The 18,539-nt window shown below is 52.8% G+C and overlaps 6 protein-coding genes across 6 annotated transcripts; 3 read left to right on the top strand and 3 right to left on the bottom strand.

Moving 5' to 3' along the window:
• Positions 1–935: 935 nt before the first annotated feature.
• On the top strand, positions 936–4,109 carry NCS57_00378600 (Glycine cleavage system P protein; the record flags this gene model as incomplete). The annotated part of the gene is made up of 1 exon (XM_053053769.1): positions 936–4,109. The coding sequence occupies one exon, from the start codon at positions 936–938 to the stop codon at positions 4,107–4,109; it is 3,174 nt and encodes a 1,057-aa protein (XP_052915929.1).
• Positions 4,110–4,508: 399 nt separating this feature from the next.
• Positions 4,509–5,124, bottom strand: NCS57_00378700 (Glycine cleavage system H protein; the record flags this gene model as incomplete). Its single annotated transcript, XM_053053770.1, has 3 exons — positions 4,509–4,825; positions 4,872–4,934; positions 4,986–5,124. The coding sequence occupies 3 exons, from the start codon at positions 5,122–5,124 to the stop codon at positions 4,509–4,511; spliced, it is 519 nt and encodes a 172-aa protein (XP_052915930.1).
• A 1,060-nt stretch (positions 5,125–6,184) lies between these two features.
• Positions 6,185–7,848, bottom strand: NCS57_00378800 (Serine hydroxymethyltransferase; the record flags this gene model as incomplete). The annotated part of the gene is made up of 4 exons (XM_053053771.1): positions 6,185–7,308; positions 7,359–7,590; positions 7,639–7,695; positions 7,747–7,848. 4 exons carry the CDS (start codon positions 7,846–7,848, stop codon positions 6,185–6,187), a joined length of 1,515 nt encoding a protein of 504 aa, XP_052915931.1.
• An 805-nt stretch (positions 7,849–8,653) lies between these two features.
• Positions 8,654–10,557, top strand: NCS57_00378900 (Zn(2)-C6 fungal-type domain-containing protein; the record flags this gene model as incomplete). Its single annotated transcript, XM_053053772.1, has 2 exons — positions 8,654–9,670; positions 9,724–10,557. The coding sequence occupies 2 exons, from the start codon at positions 8,654–8,656 to the stop codon at positions 10,555–10,557; spliced, it is 1,851 nt and encodes a 616-aa protein (XP_052915932.1).
• Positions 10,558–11,267: 710 nt separating this feature from the next.
• Positions 11,268–12,112, bottom strand: NCS57_00379000 (GATase domain-containing protein; the record flags this gene model as incomplete). Its single annotated transcript, XM_053053773.1, has 3 exons — positions 11,268–11,552; positions 11,604–11,830; positions 11,881–12,112. 3 exons carry the CDS (start codon positions 12,110–12,112, stop codon positions 11,268–11,270), a joined length of 744 nt encoding a protein of 247 aa, XP_052915933.1.
• A 5,395-nt stretch (positions 12,113–17,507) lies between these two features.
• NCS57_00379100 (uncharacterized protein) lies at positions 17,508–18,464 on the top strand (the record flags this gene model as incomplete). The annotated part of the gene is made up of 1 exon (XM_053053774.1): positions 17,508–18,464. The coding sequence occupies one exon, from the start codon at positions 17,508–17,510 to the stop codon at positions 18,462–18,464; it is 957 nt and encodes a 318-aa protein (XP_052915934.1).
• Positions 18,465–18,539: the final 75 nt, after the last annotated feature.

The raw sequence follows: 18,539 nt of genomic DNA on the forward strand, positions 1-18,539 counted from the left end.
TTGAGATTGTTCTGCTTCAAAGTCATGGTAGATTAGATCGCGAGGACGCGGTCACTTATACCACGTTCTCACCATCTCGAGATTTGGGGGTGCATAATGCCAGATGCCGATCCACAACCCGAATGGATTCGATTGATAACAAAATCTCCCCCGAAGTCGCAGTACTAATGCAGTACATACTCGTGTAGGCAATGATCACGTACTCATAGAGGTTCTGAATACGTACTGGAGTGGTGGCTGCGTTGCGTGTGCCATCAAGCTCCCATCGTGATGCCCTTGCCAGCATCACCAATAGCAACCATTATGTCATGGGATGGATCGGTTAGCACACCCCAAACAAAACCCCGGCTGGGGAGACATCTCCGGTTGGAGCTCCGATGGACGGTCTCGGCCCCTGGGAAAAAAAGACTAGACACAACATGCTTTAGCTGCAGTAGTCACGCAGCGGTTTCATTGCCGACCACCTGATTCGCGATTTGACTCGGTGACATGTTGACTCGGTGAAAACGCACAAGAAATTCGCGTACCTTTTTTTTTCTTTGAGGGTCCCCTTTCACCGAGTCAATGGGCGATAATTTCCCGCAACTACTTTTCACCGAGTCACTGGGTCCGCCCTGAGAGACCCTTGCACGTGCCCTGATGCTTCTGGAACTAGCCCCCGATGGTTCTGTGAGGCTGGCTTGTACCTCTTTGTACCTCCATGTACCCCCCGGCAGAGGCTTCTCGTTGTCATGATTCCTTGCCGCCGGGAGGGACGCAGTCAAGCCGCATGCTTGGCTTGGCCCTCGGACCATGACCGCCGACGCCACCATGGATGTTATCTTTAAAATTTGTCTGCGGCGCACGTCTTATACCGTCTCTCACAGCTTCAGGGAGTGACCATCTTTGATCTCTACATCTTCCATACCGGCTGAGACGACTCCAACAGGCCCATCATGATGTCGGCTTCTCGTCTCGGACAGCGGCTCTGCCGTCAGTCTCGCCGTGTCAACGTCAACACCCTCCAGCCACGTCTTACTCAGTCCCTCCGTCTGACGGGCAGCAGGCCATTCTCACTGTCTGTGCCCCTCGCCCAGGCCTCTCCCCGTCGCTTCGTCGACTCCCAGACCAGCACCCAGCTTGCCGAGCATGAGCTCTTCTCGCGGAGGCACATTGGCAGCGAGTCGGCTGAGCAGCAGGAGATGCTCAAGGTCCTCGACCCGCCCGTGAGCTCCATGGAGGAGTTCCTCGAGCAGACCATCCCCCCTCAGGTCCGGAGGAAGCAAAAGGGCCTCAACCTCGTTGAGCAGTGGGAGGAGTCTGGCGCTGAGACTTCTGTGCCACCCAATGGCCGCTCCGAGGCCTTTATCCAGAAGCAGATGCGCAAGCTGGGCAACAACAACACCGTTTATGAGTCTTTCATCGGTGCTGGATACTATGGTACCCAGGTCCCTGCTGTTATCCAGCGCAATGTTCTGGAGAACCCTGCCTGGTACACCAGCTACACGCCCTACCAGGCTGAGATCAGCCAGGGTCGTCTGCAGTCCCTGCTCAACTTCCAGACCCTTATCACCGACCTTACTGGCCTTGACATCGCCAATGCCTCCGTTCTTGATGAGGCTACCGCCGCCGCCGAGGCCATGACCATGTCCATGGCCAACGCTCCTCGCGCCAAGGGAAAGAAGACCTTTGTTGTCTCTGAGACTTGCCACCCTCAGACCCTCGCCGTCCTTCAGTCGCGAGCTGAGGGTTTCGGAATTGACCTCGTCATTGGTGACGTGCTTGCCGACAACAGCAAGCTCGTCAGGGAGGCTGAGGGCACCCTTATCGGCGCTCTCGTCCAGTACCCCGACACCAACGGTGGTGTCCACGACTACCAGCAGCTCGCCGACATTGTCCACGAGAAGAAGGCACTCCTCAGCGCCGCCACCGACCTGCTCGCCCTGACCATCCTCAAGTCCCCGGGTGAGTTTGGTGCCGACATCGCCATTGGCAACTCCCAGCGTCTTGGTGTTCCTCTGGGCTACGGTGGTCCTCATGCCGCCTTCTTCGCCACCTCGGAGAAGTACAAGCGCAAGATTCCCGGCCGTCTTGTTGGTGTTTCCAAGGACCGACTTGGCAAGCCTGCCCTCCGTCTCGCTCTCCAGACCCGTGAGCAGCACATTCGCCGAGAAAAGGCCACCAGCAACATCTGCACTGCTCAGGCTCTTCTGGCCAACATGTCTGCCTTTTACGCCATCTACCACGGACCCAAGGGTCTCAAGACCATTGCCCAGGACATCTGGGGCAAGACCCGTCTGGCTCAGAGCCTCATCCTTGAGAAGGGCGAGTTCAAGCTCCACACTGATGGTCTCCGTGAGGATGGCTCCGTCCTGTTCGACACTGTTACCCTCCAGGCTTCCCCCGAGACCATCGCCAAGGTCCACGAGAAGGCTTCCCTCCAGAGCATCAACCTCCGCCGTGTTGCTGAGGACAAGGTCGGCTTCTCCCTGCACGAGGGCGTGACCCTGGAGAGCCTTGGCAACCTTGTCAAGTGCTTCGGTGTCTCTGAGGCCGAGTTCAAGGCCGCTCTCGAGTCTGATTCCGCCAAGTTCCTCAACGACGAGATCCCCGCTGCCCTCCAGCGAAAGTCCTCTTACCTTGAGCAGCCCGTCTTCAACCAGTACCACACTGAGACGGAGCTTCTGCGATACATCTACCTCCTCCAGTCCAAGGATGTCTCTCTGGTGCACTCCATGATTCCTCTGGGTTCCTGCACCATGAAGCTCAACGCCACCACCGAGATGCTTCCCATCTCTGACCCCGGCATCTCCAACATGCACCCCTTCGCTCCTGTCGAGCAGGCTTCTGGCTACCAGGCCCTTATCAGCTCGCTCAGCAAGAACCTGTCTGAGATTACTGGCATGGACGCCACCACTCTCCAGCCCAACTCCGGTGCCCAGGGTGAGTTTGCTGGTCTTCGAGTCATCAAGCGATACCACGAGGCCAAGGAGGGCGGTGAGAAGCGAACCGTCTGCCTCATCCCCGTCTCCGCTCACGGTACCAACCCTGCCAGTGCTGCCATGGCCGGCATGAAGGTTGTCCCCATCAAGTGCGACGGCAAGACTGGTAATCTGGACATCGAGGATCTCAAGGCCAAGTGCGCCAAGCACGCTGACGATCTGGCCGCCATCATGATCACCTACCCCAGCACCTTTGGTGTCTTTGAGCCCGAGGTGAAGCAGGTCTGCGACCTTGTTCACCAGCACGGTGGTCTCGTCTACATGGACGGTGCCAACATGAACGCCCAGATCGGTCTCTGCAGCCCTGGTGATATTGGTGCTGATGTCTGCCATCTGAACCTCCACAAGACCTTCTGTATCCCCCACGGAGGTGGTGGCCCTGGTGTTGGTCCCATCGCTGTCAAGAAGCACCTTGCCCCCTATCTCCCTGGCCACCCTGAGATCGATCCTCAGCGAGGTGACGCCGCCCGAGCTGAGACTGCTGTTGCTCCTATCAGCGCTGCTCCCTGGGGTAGCGCCTCTATCCTGCCCATCAGCCACACCTACATCCTCATGATGGGTGGCGACGGCCTCACCAAGCAGACCGGCACTGCTCTCCTCAACGCCAACTACATCATGTCTCGTCTCCTGCCTCACTACAAGGTTGTCTACACCAACGCCAACGGACGATGCGCTCACGAGTTCATCCTCGATGTCCGTCCCTTCAAGGAGACTGCCGGTGTTGAGGTTGCCGATATCGCCAAGCGTCTGGCCGACTACGGCTTCCACTCTCCCACCATGAGCTTCCCCGTTTCTGGCACTCTCATGATTGAGCCTACCGAGTCCGAGTCTCGCGCTGAGCTCGACCGCTTCTGCGACTCTCTCATCCAGATCCGCAAGGAGATTGCCGACATTGAGTCTGGCAAGATTCCCAGGGAGAACAACCTCCTCAAGAACGCGCCTCACCCCCAGGAGGATCTCGTCTCCTCCGAGTGGGACCGACCTTATAGCCGTGAGGACGCAGCCTACCCCCTGCCCTGGCTGAGGGAGAAGAAGATGTGGCCCTCTGTGGCCCGCGTGGATGATGCTTACGGTGACACCAACCTGTTCTGCACATGCCCGCCCGTTGAGGGAAGCGAGGACCTGTAAAGGAAAAAAAAGGGAGATAATAAGTTAGACGATAGATGATGGCTTTTAAGATTTGGTAGCGTTTGTTTATTTTGGAAGCGGGAAAAAGATCATATTCAACCATGATGGCTCCTATTGCATGCTTGGAAGGTTTTCAGTGTTAGAACCTCTTCAACGAAAGGCGAATTGATCTCTGGTTGGCAGAGTTTTGCGATAAGCAATAGTTTACTAGATAAAAGTTGAACCAATTCACACAAGTTTAAAAAAAATTTGCAAGTTTAACATTTCACCAAAGTTTAAAAACACCAAAATTGCTTCACTTTAAACTCAGGATGACGCCAAATTTGACTGAGGACTTGATATCTATTCGCTTTTTAAAAACACCATTAACCCGACTAAAACCTAGTGGACCTTTCGCACTTAATGATCCTTGGTGTGCTCAGCGTAAGCAGCCTCATCCATCAATCCCTCCAGCGCGGAAACGTCCTCAGCCTCAACCTTGATGAGCCATCCCTCACCCTCGGGGTCCTTTCCAAGGTCCGCGGGGGAGTCGTTCAGAGGCTCGTTGACCTCGACGACAGAGCCAGAAACGGGGGCCACAATGTCGGACGCAGACTTGACAGACTCGACGGTGCCGAAGGACTCGCCCTCGGTCGTCTCGTCGCCTGTGGCGGGGAGCTCAACGTAGACGACGTCGCCGAGAGCTTCAGCGGCGTAGTTGGAGATGCCAATTGTGCCTAGAGGTGTCAATTGTTTGAACTTGTTGAGTCAAAGGGTGCTTACAGGTCTTGCCGTCATCGGCCAGGTCAATCCACTCGTGGCTCTCAGTGTATCGCCTCTTGAGGACTGTGAAATGTCAGAATAGCTTCTCATGAATGATCAGGAGGTGCGACTCACGGTTGAGAGAGACTGAAAAGCATCGTCGAGGAGCAATGCTGGCGGCCTTGCAAGCAAAGGCAGTCTGAGGAGCTCGAAGAGCAGAAGACCTCACTCGAGAGGCGGTAGCCCAAGCTTGTCTAGCGATGAATCCCGACATTGTGACTGGTGATGTGTAAAGATTTACAGAGAAGAGGAAGTTTGATGATGGTTTCTTGTTTATTTCTCTGGCATTTGATTGTCCTGGACTTTCAAGTCCACACCTTTCCCAGCAAAGATATGACCGTGCTCGGGGTTCCTCCGATGTACCTCGGAGTCACTAGCCGACCCCGGCAGACCGCCCGGCTCATGTCCAATTAGTGCGTAACGGAGAAGGCGTTTTACTGCACCGAGTTTGGCCCCTGGCTTTTTTTGCAAGTTGTCATGAATTGAATTGCATTTCACATGCGGAGGTTGGCGGGTCCCCACAATCTTCTGAGATCCCCCTCTATCAGGCCATGGGGAAACTTGTGGGTGCCACGCTTACTTGTAGAGGTACTTGTTATCTGCCGAGGAGCGCCTCACCATTTTGGGAGTGGCCAATAAGAGACGGAGCCGCGTGCAGCTCGGCCGTTTTCCGCCGCCGAAATCTCTGACCGCGATGCCACTTCCGATGCTCCACTTTGAGGGAGAAGTAGACGGTACCTGGCACTTTCACTGAGTCAAGTATAGATCTGGTGAGCACGGCCCTTGATGACGCGCTTGGAGGGTTGCTCACGACTTTTTGCCATCTAGAACCCCGGATTGTTGGACATCGTGACCCAACAATGGCACAAGCGAAGACCAATTGATGCTCGGCTATGAGTAATTGGGTACTTGAAAACTCGAATTTTATTACGTTGGAGTTTGTTTTCCTGAGGTATCCGGTGGAAGACGCAGAAACGCTTCCGACAGGGGAGTTGCCGGGTATGACGACGGTGTCATGATCACATCGTTACTCTCCAATGCCCAATAATATTCAAGAAGTAAACATGGTGTGAACAAGATTTTCAGCAGAGTTATCATGGAGGGTTCAACTACAGATACGAAAGCAGTCAGTTGACGCTCGACACGTCAAGATGTCGGATATCAGCGTATCACGACAGCCACACCGGCTACAGATGTTTAGACACACATTAACAATGCAATACTTTTTTTGTTAAACGCTCAAGATATCATTATTTTACGTCCATGACCCTGTCTCACGACTGAAGCCAAGGCTGGGGGAATCCGCCAACCCACTCCTCAACCTCCTTCCGCAGCTCGCCAATCTCCTTGACCGAAGATCCATCACCAAGGTACTCGAGGAAGGCCTTGACGGTCTTGCGGTTCTTGGCGCCCTTGGCCTCGGCAGCCGCACGGGCGTCCTTGTCCACGGCGATGGCGATCTTGACGCCCCGGTCGACAATGTCGGCCACGCGCTTGAAGTCCTCGGCAGTGAAGCCGCGGGTCGTCATGGCGGGTGTGCCCAGACGGAGACCACCGGGCTTGAGGGCAGATCGGTCACCGGGGACTGTGTTCTTGTTGCTCGCGACGCCGACGAGCTCGAGAACACGCTCGACACGGGCGCCGTCGACGCCCTTGGACTTGAGGTCGACGAGCACCAGGTGGTTGTCGGTGCCGCCAGAGACAAGCTTGTAGCCCAAGCTAGACAGCTGACCAGAGAGAGCTTGCGCGTTTGCGAGCACTGTCTTCTGGTACTCGGCAAACTCAGGGCTCTTGGCCTGGCGGAGGGCGACAGCGAGGGCAGTGATGGTGTGGTTGTGAGGACCGCCCTGGTGGCCGGGGAAGACGGAGGCGTTGATAGGACCCTCAAGGTCGTACAGGATCTTGTTGCCCTTCTTATCGGTGCTTCGCACACCCTTGCGGAAGAAGATCATGGCACCTCGAGGACCTCGAAGGGACTTATGGGTAGTAGTCGTCACAACATCTGACTTGTCGAAAGGCGAGGGAATCACACCAGCAGCGACAAGGCCAGAGATGTGAGCCATATCAGACAAAAGATATGCGCCAACCTCATCGGCAATGGCACGCATGCGCTCGTAGTCGATAAGGCGAGAGTAGGCAGAGGTTCCGGCGATGATGATCTTGGGTCGGTAGAGGATAGCGTTGTCGCGGAGCTTGTCATAATCGATCAAGCCAGTCTCCTCGTTCAGGCGGTAGGGGAAGGTCTCGAAGTACTTGGACACCATCGAGATCTTCTTGTGAGGCAGCTGGTAACCGTGGGAGAGATGGCCGCCATGAGGAAGGTCGAGACCCATGATGCGCTCATGAGTGTTGAGGAGGGCAGAGTAAGCGTAGAGGTTGGCAGGAGAGCCAGAAAGAGCTGTAAACAATCAGTATCCTACTCCAATAAAGGCATTGACAATCACTTACGCTGAACATTGACACCCCACTGCTCAGGATCGAGACGGAAAGCCTCGAGGGCTCTCTTCTGGCACAGACGTTCGGCCTCGTCGATGTGTTCGTTGCCGCCGTAGTATCTAGCACCGGGGTATCCCTCCGAGTACTTGTTCTGCATGACACTGCCAAGAGCGTCGAGGACGGATCGCGAGGTGAAGTTTTCCGAAGGGATGAGGTTGATGAAGTGGTTCTGGCGCGTCTCTTCCTGTAAAGAAGTTAGAGTATGTCAATTGAGGTTGGTGGTGATGCTTACGCGCTTCAAGATGGCGTGGATCTCAGGGTCGCCATTCTGAAGAGTAGCACCCAGGAGCTATACAAGTCAGCTATCAATGGCCATGATCTCGTCAAAAATCATTCTCACATCTGTTTGAGAAGCAAAAGTTCTCGTAGAAACACGGCTGGCCAGAGAAGACTTGCCTCGAAGGCATTGGCCGGTCTGTCGAAGAGCCCTCATGTTGATCATGGCGACGGTGTTGCAAGATGGTGAACTAGCTCTTCCAAAAGACAAAGACAGCTTCAACCAATCTTCAAGAGCAGCTTATCATCTAATAAGAAAAGAAAAAGAACATGTCCGAGACAAAGGGTCCCACATCATGTACCGTAGCCCAACCCAGCCATCTCTCTTGCGCCGCCGCCGGATCATGAGTACCTACCAAGACAATCAATCGCCATTGTCACCGAGTTAAACAACGTCACCGAGTCACAATCTGGAGGAATGGAAGTCCGGAAGGGTGCCCCACTCGCGCTCCGAGGCTTTGCGTTAGGGTGGGTTTGAGCCGGAAGTGAGCTACCTCGAGGTACCTGGGAGATCCAAGAGGCCGTCTAGACCCGCCATGGCTTGCGCCCCTAGAACGGCTCTGGAAGGACAAACAGGAAGCCCGGCGTTCTGGTCTAGGGTAGATAGCTCGCCTCACTTCTTGCTGATACTCCCGGTTAGCGCCCAGGGATCCTGGCCTCCACTCACAGGTCATACATCTCCCCATACGTAATAACCGTATCTACCAAGAACTGACGAGCAGTTCCCCCACTGCCCAAACACCTCCACTCGCTTGTCTGGCCCCCCGGAGGTCCCATCCGACATACGGCGTTCGCTCGCCATCAAACCGCGCGCTGCTGCTCGACCAAGCAAGCAAGATCCCAAGGGCCACCCCTTGCTTGGCTTCTACCTACGGGTGTGGCAAAAGGGCCTACCTCGTGCAGGCAGGCCGGGACATGCGCTGCTGCGTCCCCCAGATCCTGTATCTGTCAACCCACTCTTCCTCTCCGGCATGCGGCCCATGCCCATCATCCGGAGCAGGACGGGCTGCTTCACTTGCCGTCGTCGCAAGAAGAAGTGCGATGAGAAGAAGCCCGTGTGCAGCGGCTGCAAGCGCAACAAGCTCGAGTGTCACTGGCCCGAGCCGACTAACAATAACAACAACAACTCCTCTTCATCATCGTCCCAGCCGCGGACTAGCAAGGCCAGTGCCTCGGTCGCCCCGGACTCGGCGTCGGCAGGTATCCATCGTCCAGTCCAGGTCACGACTGAGCGCCGTTCCTTCTCGCAGCCTCTCCAGCATCGCCGGCATCAGACCGAGCTTGAATCGGACCATGAGCCGGAGCCCGAGCGGGACCCGGAGGACCAGCCGACGATTGTCGTCTCCGCCTCGTCACATCCCGGCTTGCTCCAGAACGGGCCCGGTCCCCCTGACGACACTTCCCCGACGTCTGATGATGCCCACATGATTGATGCCGAGGCTGATGACGAGGCTGAGGATCAAGGTCAACCTTCACCTTCTGCCTCAACCACCACGTCGTCAGCCAGCTCGTCAGACTCACCAACCACTATACTTCCCGCTTCCAGGTATGATCGAGATGTCACCAACGCTCTCGCCCTGGCCGTCGCATCAGCCGGGCCATCAGATGCAGGCTTCACCATGAACGGCGGCATCCCCATGCCAATGTCGATGCTGCCTCAGCAAGGCCACCATTCCTACGAGCTTCTCAGTTACTACCTAGCACGGACAGCCAACAGCATGGGCAACGGCTCAACAGACGTCAACCCCTTTATCTCCAAGCTCATCCCGCTGGCCTTCTCCAAACCTCTAGTCTTACAGCTCATCCTCGCTCAGAGTGCTGCTCATCGTCAGGCGTCGGCTGAGCCGCTGCCCACTGATGAGGTCGCTCAGAGATACTACACGGACTCGTTGCGCATGTTTAGGAATGTCGTCGATGAATATGTCTCTGGGAATGCTGAGAATACTCTCGTCTTGACTGTCGGGAGTCTCATCATGTGCTTGACCGAGGTCTGCAATGCCCGCAGCTTCTCATTAATCGCTAGACACTGACACTGTCGCAGGTCGCCAAAGGAGACATTCACGGAACCATCTTTGACCATCTTACAGCCTCCAAGTCATTAGTGAGCACGTTACTCACTGGAGGCCAAACTGAACCGTACGGCGACTTGCCGGATTTTCTTATCGAGTACTACATGCACATGGCAGCCACCAGCATGATCTCTATCGATCCTCAATACAACTCGCAATCGCTGCTAAGTCCAGACATCGAGTTTCGAGCCAGAGAGCTCGTCACCCGGAAATATGTCGGCCAACTATGCGGGTGCTGGCTGGAACTACTCATCCTCATCTCCCAAATCTTCCATCTCGGACAGAGCATGTTGGCAGTCGTAGATGGACAAACAGTTCCCCCAAGCCCCGACAGTATCGTCAACTTTTCCTTTCTCCAGTCACAGGTCATGGGTTTCTTCCCTGATCCCTCAGTCAGTCCCTACTCGCGACTCGCCGGCCTGGTATGGAAGCAGGCGGTTCTGCTCTACCTTTGGTCGGTGCTGGGCACACCTCAGCCACAAGCCAACACCAGTGTCCACAAGGCTTTGATGGATTCCGCCGTGGCAGAAGCAATCACATTACTCGATCAGTTTCCCGCTAGCGAGAGGATAAACACAAGTCTCTGCTGGCCCCTTGCCGTCATCGGCTGCTGCACGTCAGACCCGATTGTGCAGCAGGTTCTAAGGGACCGATTACAGACCATGCTTGACACTATCGGACTGGGGAACATGAGGCAGACTCTAGTGCTGCTTGAACATATCTGGCGGGAGCCGCTGGAGCAGGTCAGCCCTTGGACCTTGTGTAGGGCGATGCGGGAGCACCAGATCTGGATATCATTTGCGTGAGATAAGAAGCGCGGGATCCTATCTCTCTATCAAGGGCCAATGGTCTCTGGGTCAACTTCTTAGGCATTTGCAGTGACTGGCTCGTGCGGTGCCGAGTATCGAGTAGCCTGATCATGGATCTAAAGGCCATGACACCGCTGACCAGGAGTACTCGATGTCTCCCGAAATACCTATCGAGAATGACAGGTGCCAGATGCTGTATCTCTTGCCTTGCCATACACGGGTCATTTCATAGGATAACCGATGGCATGAACGCCGCTGACTAGTGGAGCACGGGGTGGTCAAGATGGCTACAGCCTCACATCAGCTCTTGGTCAGGCTACAACAGCTCTGCCAACCTTGAGTGAGTGCGTTCATAACGGTACCCGAGCTACCGTTGAGAAGTGCATGCTTACGACTCAACGTAAGCGCTTCCCCAGTTCCCGTGCCAAGGTCGCGACACGAAGGACAACGTTAGCTGGGTCGCCCAGACCAAGGACCTTGGATACTTGTGTGGTTATTTTTGCAAAGGGAACATTTTGGATGTAAATATATAGCCCATATCAGTACATAATAGATAATGTATACCCTTGGAACGTGCGACGTTGACGTAGTGGGATGAGACGAGTAGTATCATCAAACAGCTATGTGACCAAGACAATAGTCCTTCTATTCCTGTTCTATGCTCATCAAACTCATAAAATGACATGACCAACTCTCAAAATCATCGCTCACAGCAAAAACTCCCAAATCTTGGAAGACACAAGCACTCCATCGTGCGCCGCCCGCGCTCTCGTGATGCCCTCCTCGTACATGTCCTTGTCAAAGATCTTTTGCTCGTACCTCGCCTCCATAATCTCCGACATGATAAAGTCGTCAAACTCGGGGTGTGCCTGGAAGGAAATGACGCGGCCTGGCTCGTAGAGGCCTTGGACCTCACATCGAGGGCTGCTGCCTAGGCTGACGAGGCCCTTGGGGACGTCCAGGACGGCGTCTCGGTGCATTTGATGCAGGCCCTGTTGCACTTGTTAGTATACAGAGATTAACTGAAGGATGTTGAGGCATACGAGTGATGAAACGCCCAGCAGCTTCTGTCCGGTCTCGTTGAGGTTGATCCTGTCAACGCAAATCTCCCATCCTCCGGGGCTTAGTCCAACGTTTGCGCCCAGCGCCCGACCGATAATCTGATGACCAAAGCAGATACCAACAATAGGCTTCTTGGTGGTTGTGTACACCTTGCTGACAAAGTCGACCAACTTTAAGATCCAAGGGTCATCGTGGAAAGCAGTGAACTCTGTAAAGGTCAGCTTGCGCAACTCAGAGATAAGCGGGTATGGCACGCACTGCTTCCAGTCAACAAGAAGCCATCCACATCATCGACGTTGGGATACTCCTGCGCCGTGACAACATCCCATTTGCTCAGATCAAGGCTCACGTCGCTTCCCTTCTCACCCAGACCGTCGAGGCCCTTGAGAAGAAGGTCCCGAAAGATGTTCCCATACGAGCCACGCGAAGCGTTGACAGAAGGAAAGGGAGTATCACACTCCAACACAGCAAGTCGAAAGTTGCGCGTCATCGTTATCCGAATATCTCAAGAGAAGTGCTAGAAAGGTTATCCTGCCCTCCAACATTCAAGGCTGCCTTACCCCGGGCCTTTAATCAAGCACCCCTCCTTCTGCCGGCCTTCGGAGGCCGTTGGGCAATAGCCGCCCCGACCACCGGCATTTGTCATTCGTGTTGTCCTCATTAGGAAGAATCGCGAGAGCGGAAAACGACCTCATTGGGTTGGCTTTATCTCGTTCGGTCCGCCGTTTGCCGCGACTCCACATCGAACCTCGTGTCACGCCTTCGAACCTGGGGGGGAAGATGAGATGAAGCGCGGAGCAGATTGCAGGGCTTAGTTTATGATATCAAGATTGCGGGGGAGTATTAGCTCTGAGTCATGGTACACGTGGTTTCTCAAGGTTGTCCTTTGGAAATCGAGATGTGGAGGAGCGCGCTATCAGGTTCATGTCTGAGGCGCGCCAAGTTACATTCATGGCTAATTAAGAACTAGGCGGTTCTATTCATGTCTAAGCCTTTTTCATAAACAGAAAAGAATAGCATCTCTGCAACATATCGCATAGACAAGGAACACAGCTCTAGCTTTTGGAGGGGAGAGGTAACTGACCGACAAGTTTACGCACCGACGACATGGCAGAAAGGATCGTGAAGGATTAAAAGTTGCTGAATGTCTAGATAGATACTATGCAATAGAGAAGATACGGCGGCGCCGGTGATGCAGAATGACATCAGGTCACACATTCCACGAAATAGTGTCCAAGTTAAAACATAGCCTTATAAACATTGCATAGCGGATACACAGGGTATTGTGGACTTGAATCATCGAATATTAGGACTTTTAAGCTATAGAAACGTGTGAAATATGAGATAGAGGATCATTCTAATGGCAATTTGGGGGGAAGTTGCAGTGTCTTGAGGCCGGTCATCAGACACCTTCCCTCGTTCTCGTGGCATCAAGCAGAGGGCGACATAGCTAGAAATGGGTTTTTCACACCCTCATAGATTGCATATAATAGGCTAAACTAGTTTATAGGTCTGAAAATGGGATTCATCAAGAAGTAGTCAAAAGGGAATCAAGATAGTTACCCTATCCAGAGACTTACTGGCTGTTAGAGGGTTGAATGTTCACCTAGAGACATTGAACGAGTAGCCTTTAGACCCATCAAGGCTTTCCCTAAAATAGAAGCCCATTTTCTATCGCCTTTATCTCTGCCATGTGCCCCATGACTTGGTCCTGATACGGGGCCAGGGTTGGGAGCACCAACAAAGCCAGAACGAACAAAGAGATGAAGGATGTCCACTATGCCACAGCAAAGAAACTGAAAGACGCATGGTTTTATGCCCTCATCTAAGCCAGAGATTCTAACAAAGAGATGGTTTGAGTTGTGGGATAAGCCGGATATATCACTCAAGGTGGTACAATTTCTAGACAACACTACGCAACGAAACACAATCTGAATCTCTCACTACCAATTCCAGCATGTCAAGCACAAGTTCTCATGATCAGGTGCCCATTCAAGCACCTCTCTGCAAGAAGCATTTCAAAAAGTATGCAAGTCGTCAGATAGAACTCGAGGTTGAAGCAGACAGCGCTGCAAGACCTGAGAAGAATATCGAGGAGCCTCCACAGCCTACCCGGATTCAGCCAAGACGAGCCGTAAAGGACAGATACTTAAGGACCAAGATCGACACCCAGAAAAGGAATGCTGATGAAGCATTCAATGAGTCCAAGAGGAGAAAAACACAGACAGAGGATGAGTTTGAAGTCGACGACCCGTGGACTTCGTTTGAGATTTCACTGGACCAGATGGAAACCAGAGCGATCAAACAAGCCAAAAGACGCATGTCCCACAACTGTCCCTTTGGGCCTGTACCATGGGTATGTAGTCTCTGCGTCGATGAAATCAACAAGTCATCAAAGGAGGTTTCGTCCCCAAGGAGTCCGCCCATCGCACCGGTGGCTGATATGGCCCCTGTTGGCGAACAGCTGAAGCTTCACTCAAGGGGCATTTTGAATAAGGGAAGCAGATCCAAGTTTAGGTGTGGTGATATGGATTGTACTATCGATGCTTGTGGGGAGACCATGTTTATGTTTCTATAGTCTTGAAGGGGAAGTGATACCAGCGTGCGGAGGTTGAATCATCACCCTCGTATGTGCTAAATGATTCCTAGACAATGACCCTTTATTTACTACATCTCTACTCTTTCATACGAGCGAGATTGTTCTTCTTTCTGTCTCTGGAAGCCCGCCTTGTATCCTGCATGTGACGGGGACTTTCTTGGGCCATCAACATCATGGCCAACGTCGAATTATGTGGCAGTATACCCGGATTTCGGAATGGAAAATGTTCTCAAGTTTATGGCTTAACCAGAGGACTCGTTTGGTTTTCCCTTTCCATTTGGGAATGCCAGCATGGTGATTCCCAGGGGAATGGCTAGTGGAAAGGGCAATGGGATGGCCGGGTTGGTCATCAGGGCGATGGCCATGGTCTGCTTCATTTGTTGCCGAGCAGCAGGGTCGTGAACGGTTTGAGCTGTACTCTCTGAGGACGTGCTGGCTCTGGGTGAGTTTGAATGGATTGTTCTGCCGCCTCCGCGAGTGCCTCGTCGTCGAGGTTGGTGTGTTCGCTGGCTGTTGGAGCGAGGGGTTGAGGATGGTTGTTGAGGTTGATTCATGTTTAAAGATGCGCCGGCAATGTGTTGGGAAGGCGGTGATGTTGAAATTGTAGAGGAATTTGTGCTATTGACAGTCTTTAAACGCGAATCTATATACTTGGATTCATCTTGGGTTGTTACAGCAATCAGGCCATGACAGATTGCTTGTGTCTCGATTGGGTTTCAAGACCTTGCCGAGCTCTGGAGAAACAGATGTGATATAGGTACGGATTGATAACATGCCGCTGTGTTGTTATTCTATCTGTTAAGTGTTTTACTGTGTATTGCTTCAGTTGTGTTTCAGGGTCCAAGACATGGCTGTCGGACAGGGCCCCATCACTACGTCTTGGCATCACAGCATCAACCCCAAGTTAGGACTGGGAATGGCTTCAAGCCTTCAATAGCAAAGAAAGCTACTGTATACTGAGTGATCGATCCCAGGCCAAATGCATGATCAGAACCCATAGTCCTCGCGATAAGAAACATGGATGCTCAATTGGACTCAGGCTCGATGCTGTGAAGTCCGACTTGCGAACCCCGCCCCGATGGCGCGGATTTTGCATCGGCAACCTCGCGTAAGAGGGGCACGAGAGGGGGGTGCAATCGGGGACTGAAAAGGTTATGGTTGGTGGATTGGAAGCCGTCTCGGAAGAGTTCCATGTCCGTCATCCATGCCGACAGGGGCGTTCAGGGATGTCTCATCTGGAGACGATGTTCTTCAAGCGTGTCTTGACAAATGGTAGACGAGCTGTGAAACTTGGCACGAGAAGTTGGATCGGAGCTGGCGATAGTGACGCATCTCTTGGTGGCGGTCAATCGAGTGGCAAAGAAGGGCCTTGCTGTTCGGGCCAGTGGGAGACTACAGTAACTCCAGTGGACACCTAAAGATGTTTCTCGCAAAGAGAAGCGTGATTCCATTCACGAATGACAAGGAACAGCATACAAGGTTTCTGTCTGCCTAGTCTGTCATGAGCTTATCCTCGAGAAGCTTCTCGATGCTCCGACACGGAACTTTGTTATCTCGTACCACAGCTACAGCTACAGTAACAAATGACCCCATCACGCGGCATCCAAAGGTTCAAGCCACCGCCAAAATCACTCAAAAGCGCCCCATCTCAGATCGCCAACCAGCGCCCGGCGACCCCTCATCCCACGTTGATCCCGCATCAGCCGGTGGATCTTTGACGCACAAAACACGCAGACGCACAAAGGCCGCAGCCTCTATATAAGGCCCTGCAGATTCCTTTCCTTGTCGTTTTTCTTTCTCCAGCAGCGATTCAAACTGTCAAACAAACAAAACAACTTTAAATCTCTTTCAACTTTCGGTTTAACACCCAACCCTCACAAAACAATCACAATGGCTGGCGACTGCGGATGCTCTGGCGCTTCTAGCTGCAACTGCGGCTCTAGCTGTAAGTCATCATCTTGACCCTGACCCTTGACACCTCGCTAACATCGTCTCAGGCTCTTGCTCTGGCTGCAAATAAACAGCTCAAACCACCCTCTCTCACCACAACCATGGTCGAAAATCATTGAGATACCATTGTGACATTTGTCACCATTCTTCCCCCTTTGTCTGAGACGTTGGGTCGTTCTTGTTGGTGTCTGTCTAGATTCGGGCGTTGTCTTTTTGAGGATACGGAAAAAACGAGTTTATGTGGATTCACGAACGGTTGGGTTTTGGAACATCTTGTGGTTGGGAATTTGGGGTTCACTAGCTTCTAGTCCATCATTGGAAACAAAAAATATTTCTTTTGTCGAGATTGTCTCGAGTATCGCTTGTGTCGCATCACCTGGTGAACTTGAGATGGCTTCGCGTAGGCAATTCAGCTACCCTCACCCGTCAACATGCCTTTTGACATTTTTATGGTGACCCTTCCGATTAATACAAGAGGGATTGCTCTTACATCATCGTATTTGCCATGTTCGTGTGTGGTTATTAGTGCGCATTAACTGGCAATCGAGTACGAGTTCACAACTTCTGTCGCATTCACCCTATCTCCTTTTAACCTTTCCCAGATTTGACTATGTTACATGCACGGGTAATCATGTCTTTCTCGCACCCATGATGCTTTCACCATCCATGTGATAAGTATTTCTGCCATGGCCTCTTCACAGGCATTAGGTGTTGGGATAGCTCGTGGTATGTTGCGTAGGTATGTATTCGTCAATTGAACAACTCGGGCGACGTGATTCTTGGCCTGGTCTAGCCTGGACATTCACTTACCTTTAAGATCCACGGGTGCAAGAAGCAAGTAAATGTCTAGGTCGCCAAGGCGACCTCCTTCTTCGTCCTTTGTGCCCTGTCAAATCCTGTGAGCCATCAGAAGGCATCCGCGACATCTTTCACTCATTTCTATACCCTGATTTTGATATAATGCCGCTATAGAATTGATACGATAGGCCATATAAGATGGAAGCCTGCCTCTTGGTGATGAAAACAGACGAAAGAACCCCTCCAGTAACTGACGTAGGATGAATACAGACAGCAGTATAAATTCTCTCCATTGCTTGTGTGATAAAAGCACCGCGTTGATCAACTATCTCATTCGGCGACCAAGGAATATCTCTCGTCGCCCCATACACTCGCCTGTCCATGATGCCCAGTCAGTGGAACACGAGAAGCAAGAGAAACTGAAACCCTTTCGATATACCGGACAACGCAAAAAGACTGAAACAGTTCTAAAACCTGAACACCGAAAGTACAGCGAGAATACTAGGCGCTTCAGGGCGACAAAGCCTCGCCGTCAACCATGCGTGACCAGAAGAACCGCCCAAATCGAGGACGCAAACCTCCCAACAGCTCGGATGGACGCAACACGTCGTCTAATCCTCGATATCTCGGCCCTTATCCGGTGACCAACCCTCCCGAGAGGAACCCTAAGCCCGGATCTCGGAATATTCCCAACAACCCAGATGGACGGAACACATTATCTAATCCTCAATATCTCGGCCCTTATCTAGTAACCAACCCTCCCGAGGGGAACCCTCAACCCGGATCGCTGAGTGTCCTCAACCCAAAGGAACACAATACCCAAGCACATCCTCGAAATATCGCCAGTCGCCCAGCGGCCAAAATTCAGAAGGGGAAATTTGGAAAGGGGCGACCCCGGAACGATAGCACTGACCCAGTGGCTTCCCACCCTGAGGCGACCTCCCCAGAGCCACAACTCGAGCGTCCCGAAGTCCTTGATCCAAAGGAATCGCAACCCTCAGCAAGCCCCCGAACATTCTGCACTTCTACCTCCAGTCCTATTTCTCCGCAGCTGGCAGCCTTTCCACGACAGCAAATCTACCAGCAAAGGTACTCTCTGCCTCGACGTCACTCGACTGGCGAGCTCCCAGCTCGCGACAATCTAGCCAATAAATTCGTCATGGGCATTCCCAAACAGAGATTCGGCATTGGTAAGAGAAGGGACTCCACCGCTAGTGCTCCTCCTGTCATGACAGCAGAATACTGTGGCGACCCTTATCGCACGGCTATCAAGAAGAGGTTGGCAGCAGGCAAATCCAGAGCTCCTCCAGACAGCGAGTTCGCGATTGATAGCCGTATATACCATATGGCCGCTGAAAATGCTCAGAAATCGTCGGAAATGCACAAGGGGGCAGAGCCCGGCTTAATAGAGCAGGTTATGTCTAGCATTGCCGGCATAGCCTACGCAATGTACGTGTTTGCCTGCCCCGAAATACTCTGTCCAATGAGTTGCTAACCTATTATGAAAGAGCTGTTATGTTTCGGACAAATATGCGAGATCGCTGGGTTGGGTACGATGAGTTTACTACTT

The sequence above is a fragment of the Fusarium keratoplasticum genome, chromosome 3 (genome assembly GCF_025433545.1).
Source record: "Fusarium keratoplasticum isolate Fu6.1 chromosome 3, whole genome shotgun sequence".
Taxonomy (NCBI): Eukaryota; Fungi; Ascomycota; class Sordariomycetes; order Hypocreales; family Nectriaceae; genus Fusarium; species Fusarium keratoplasticum.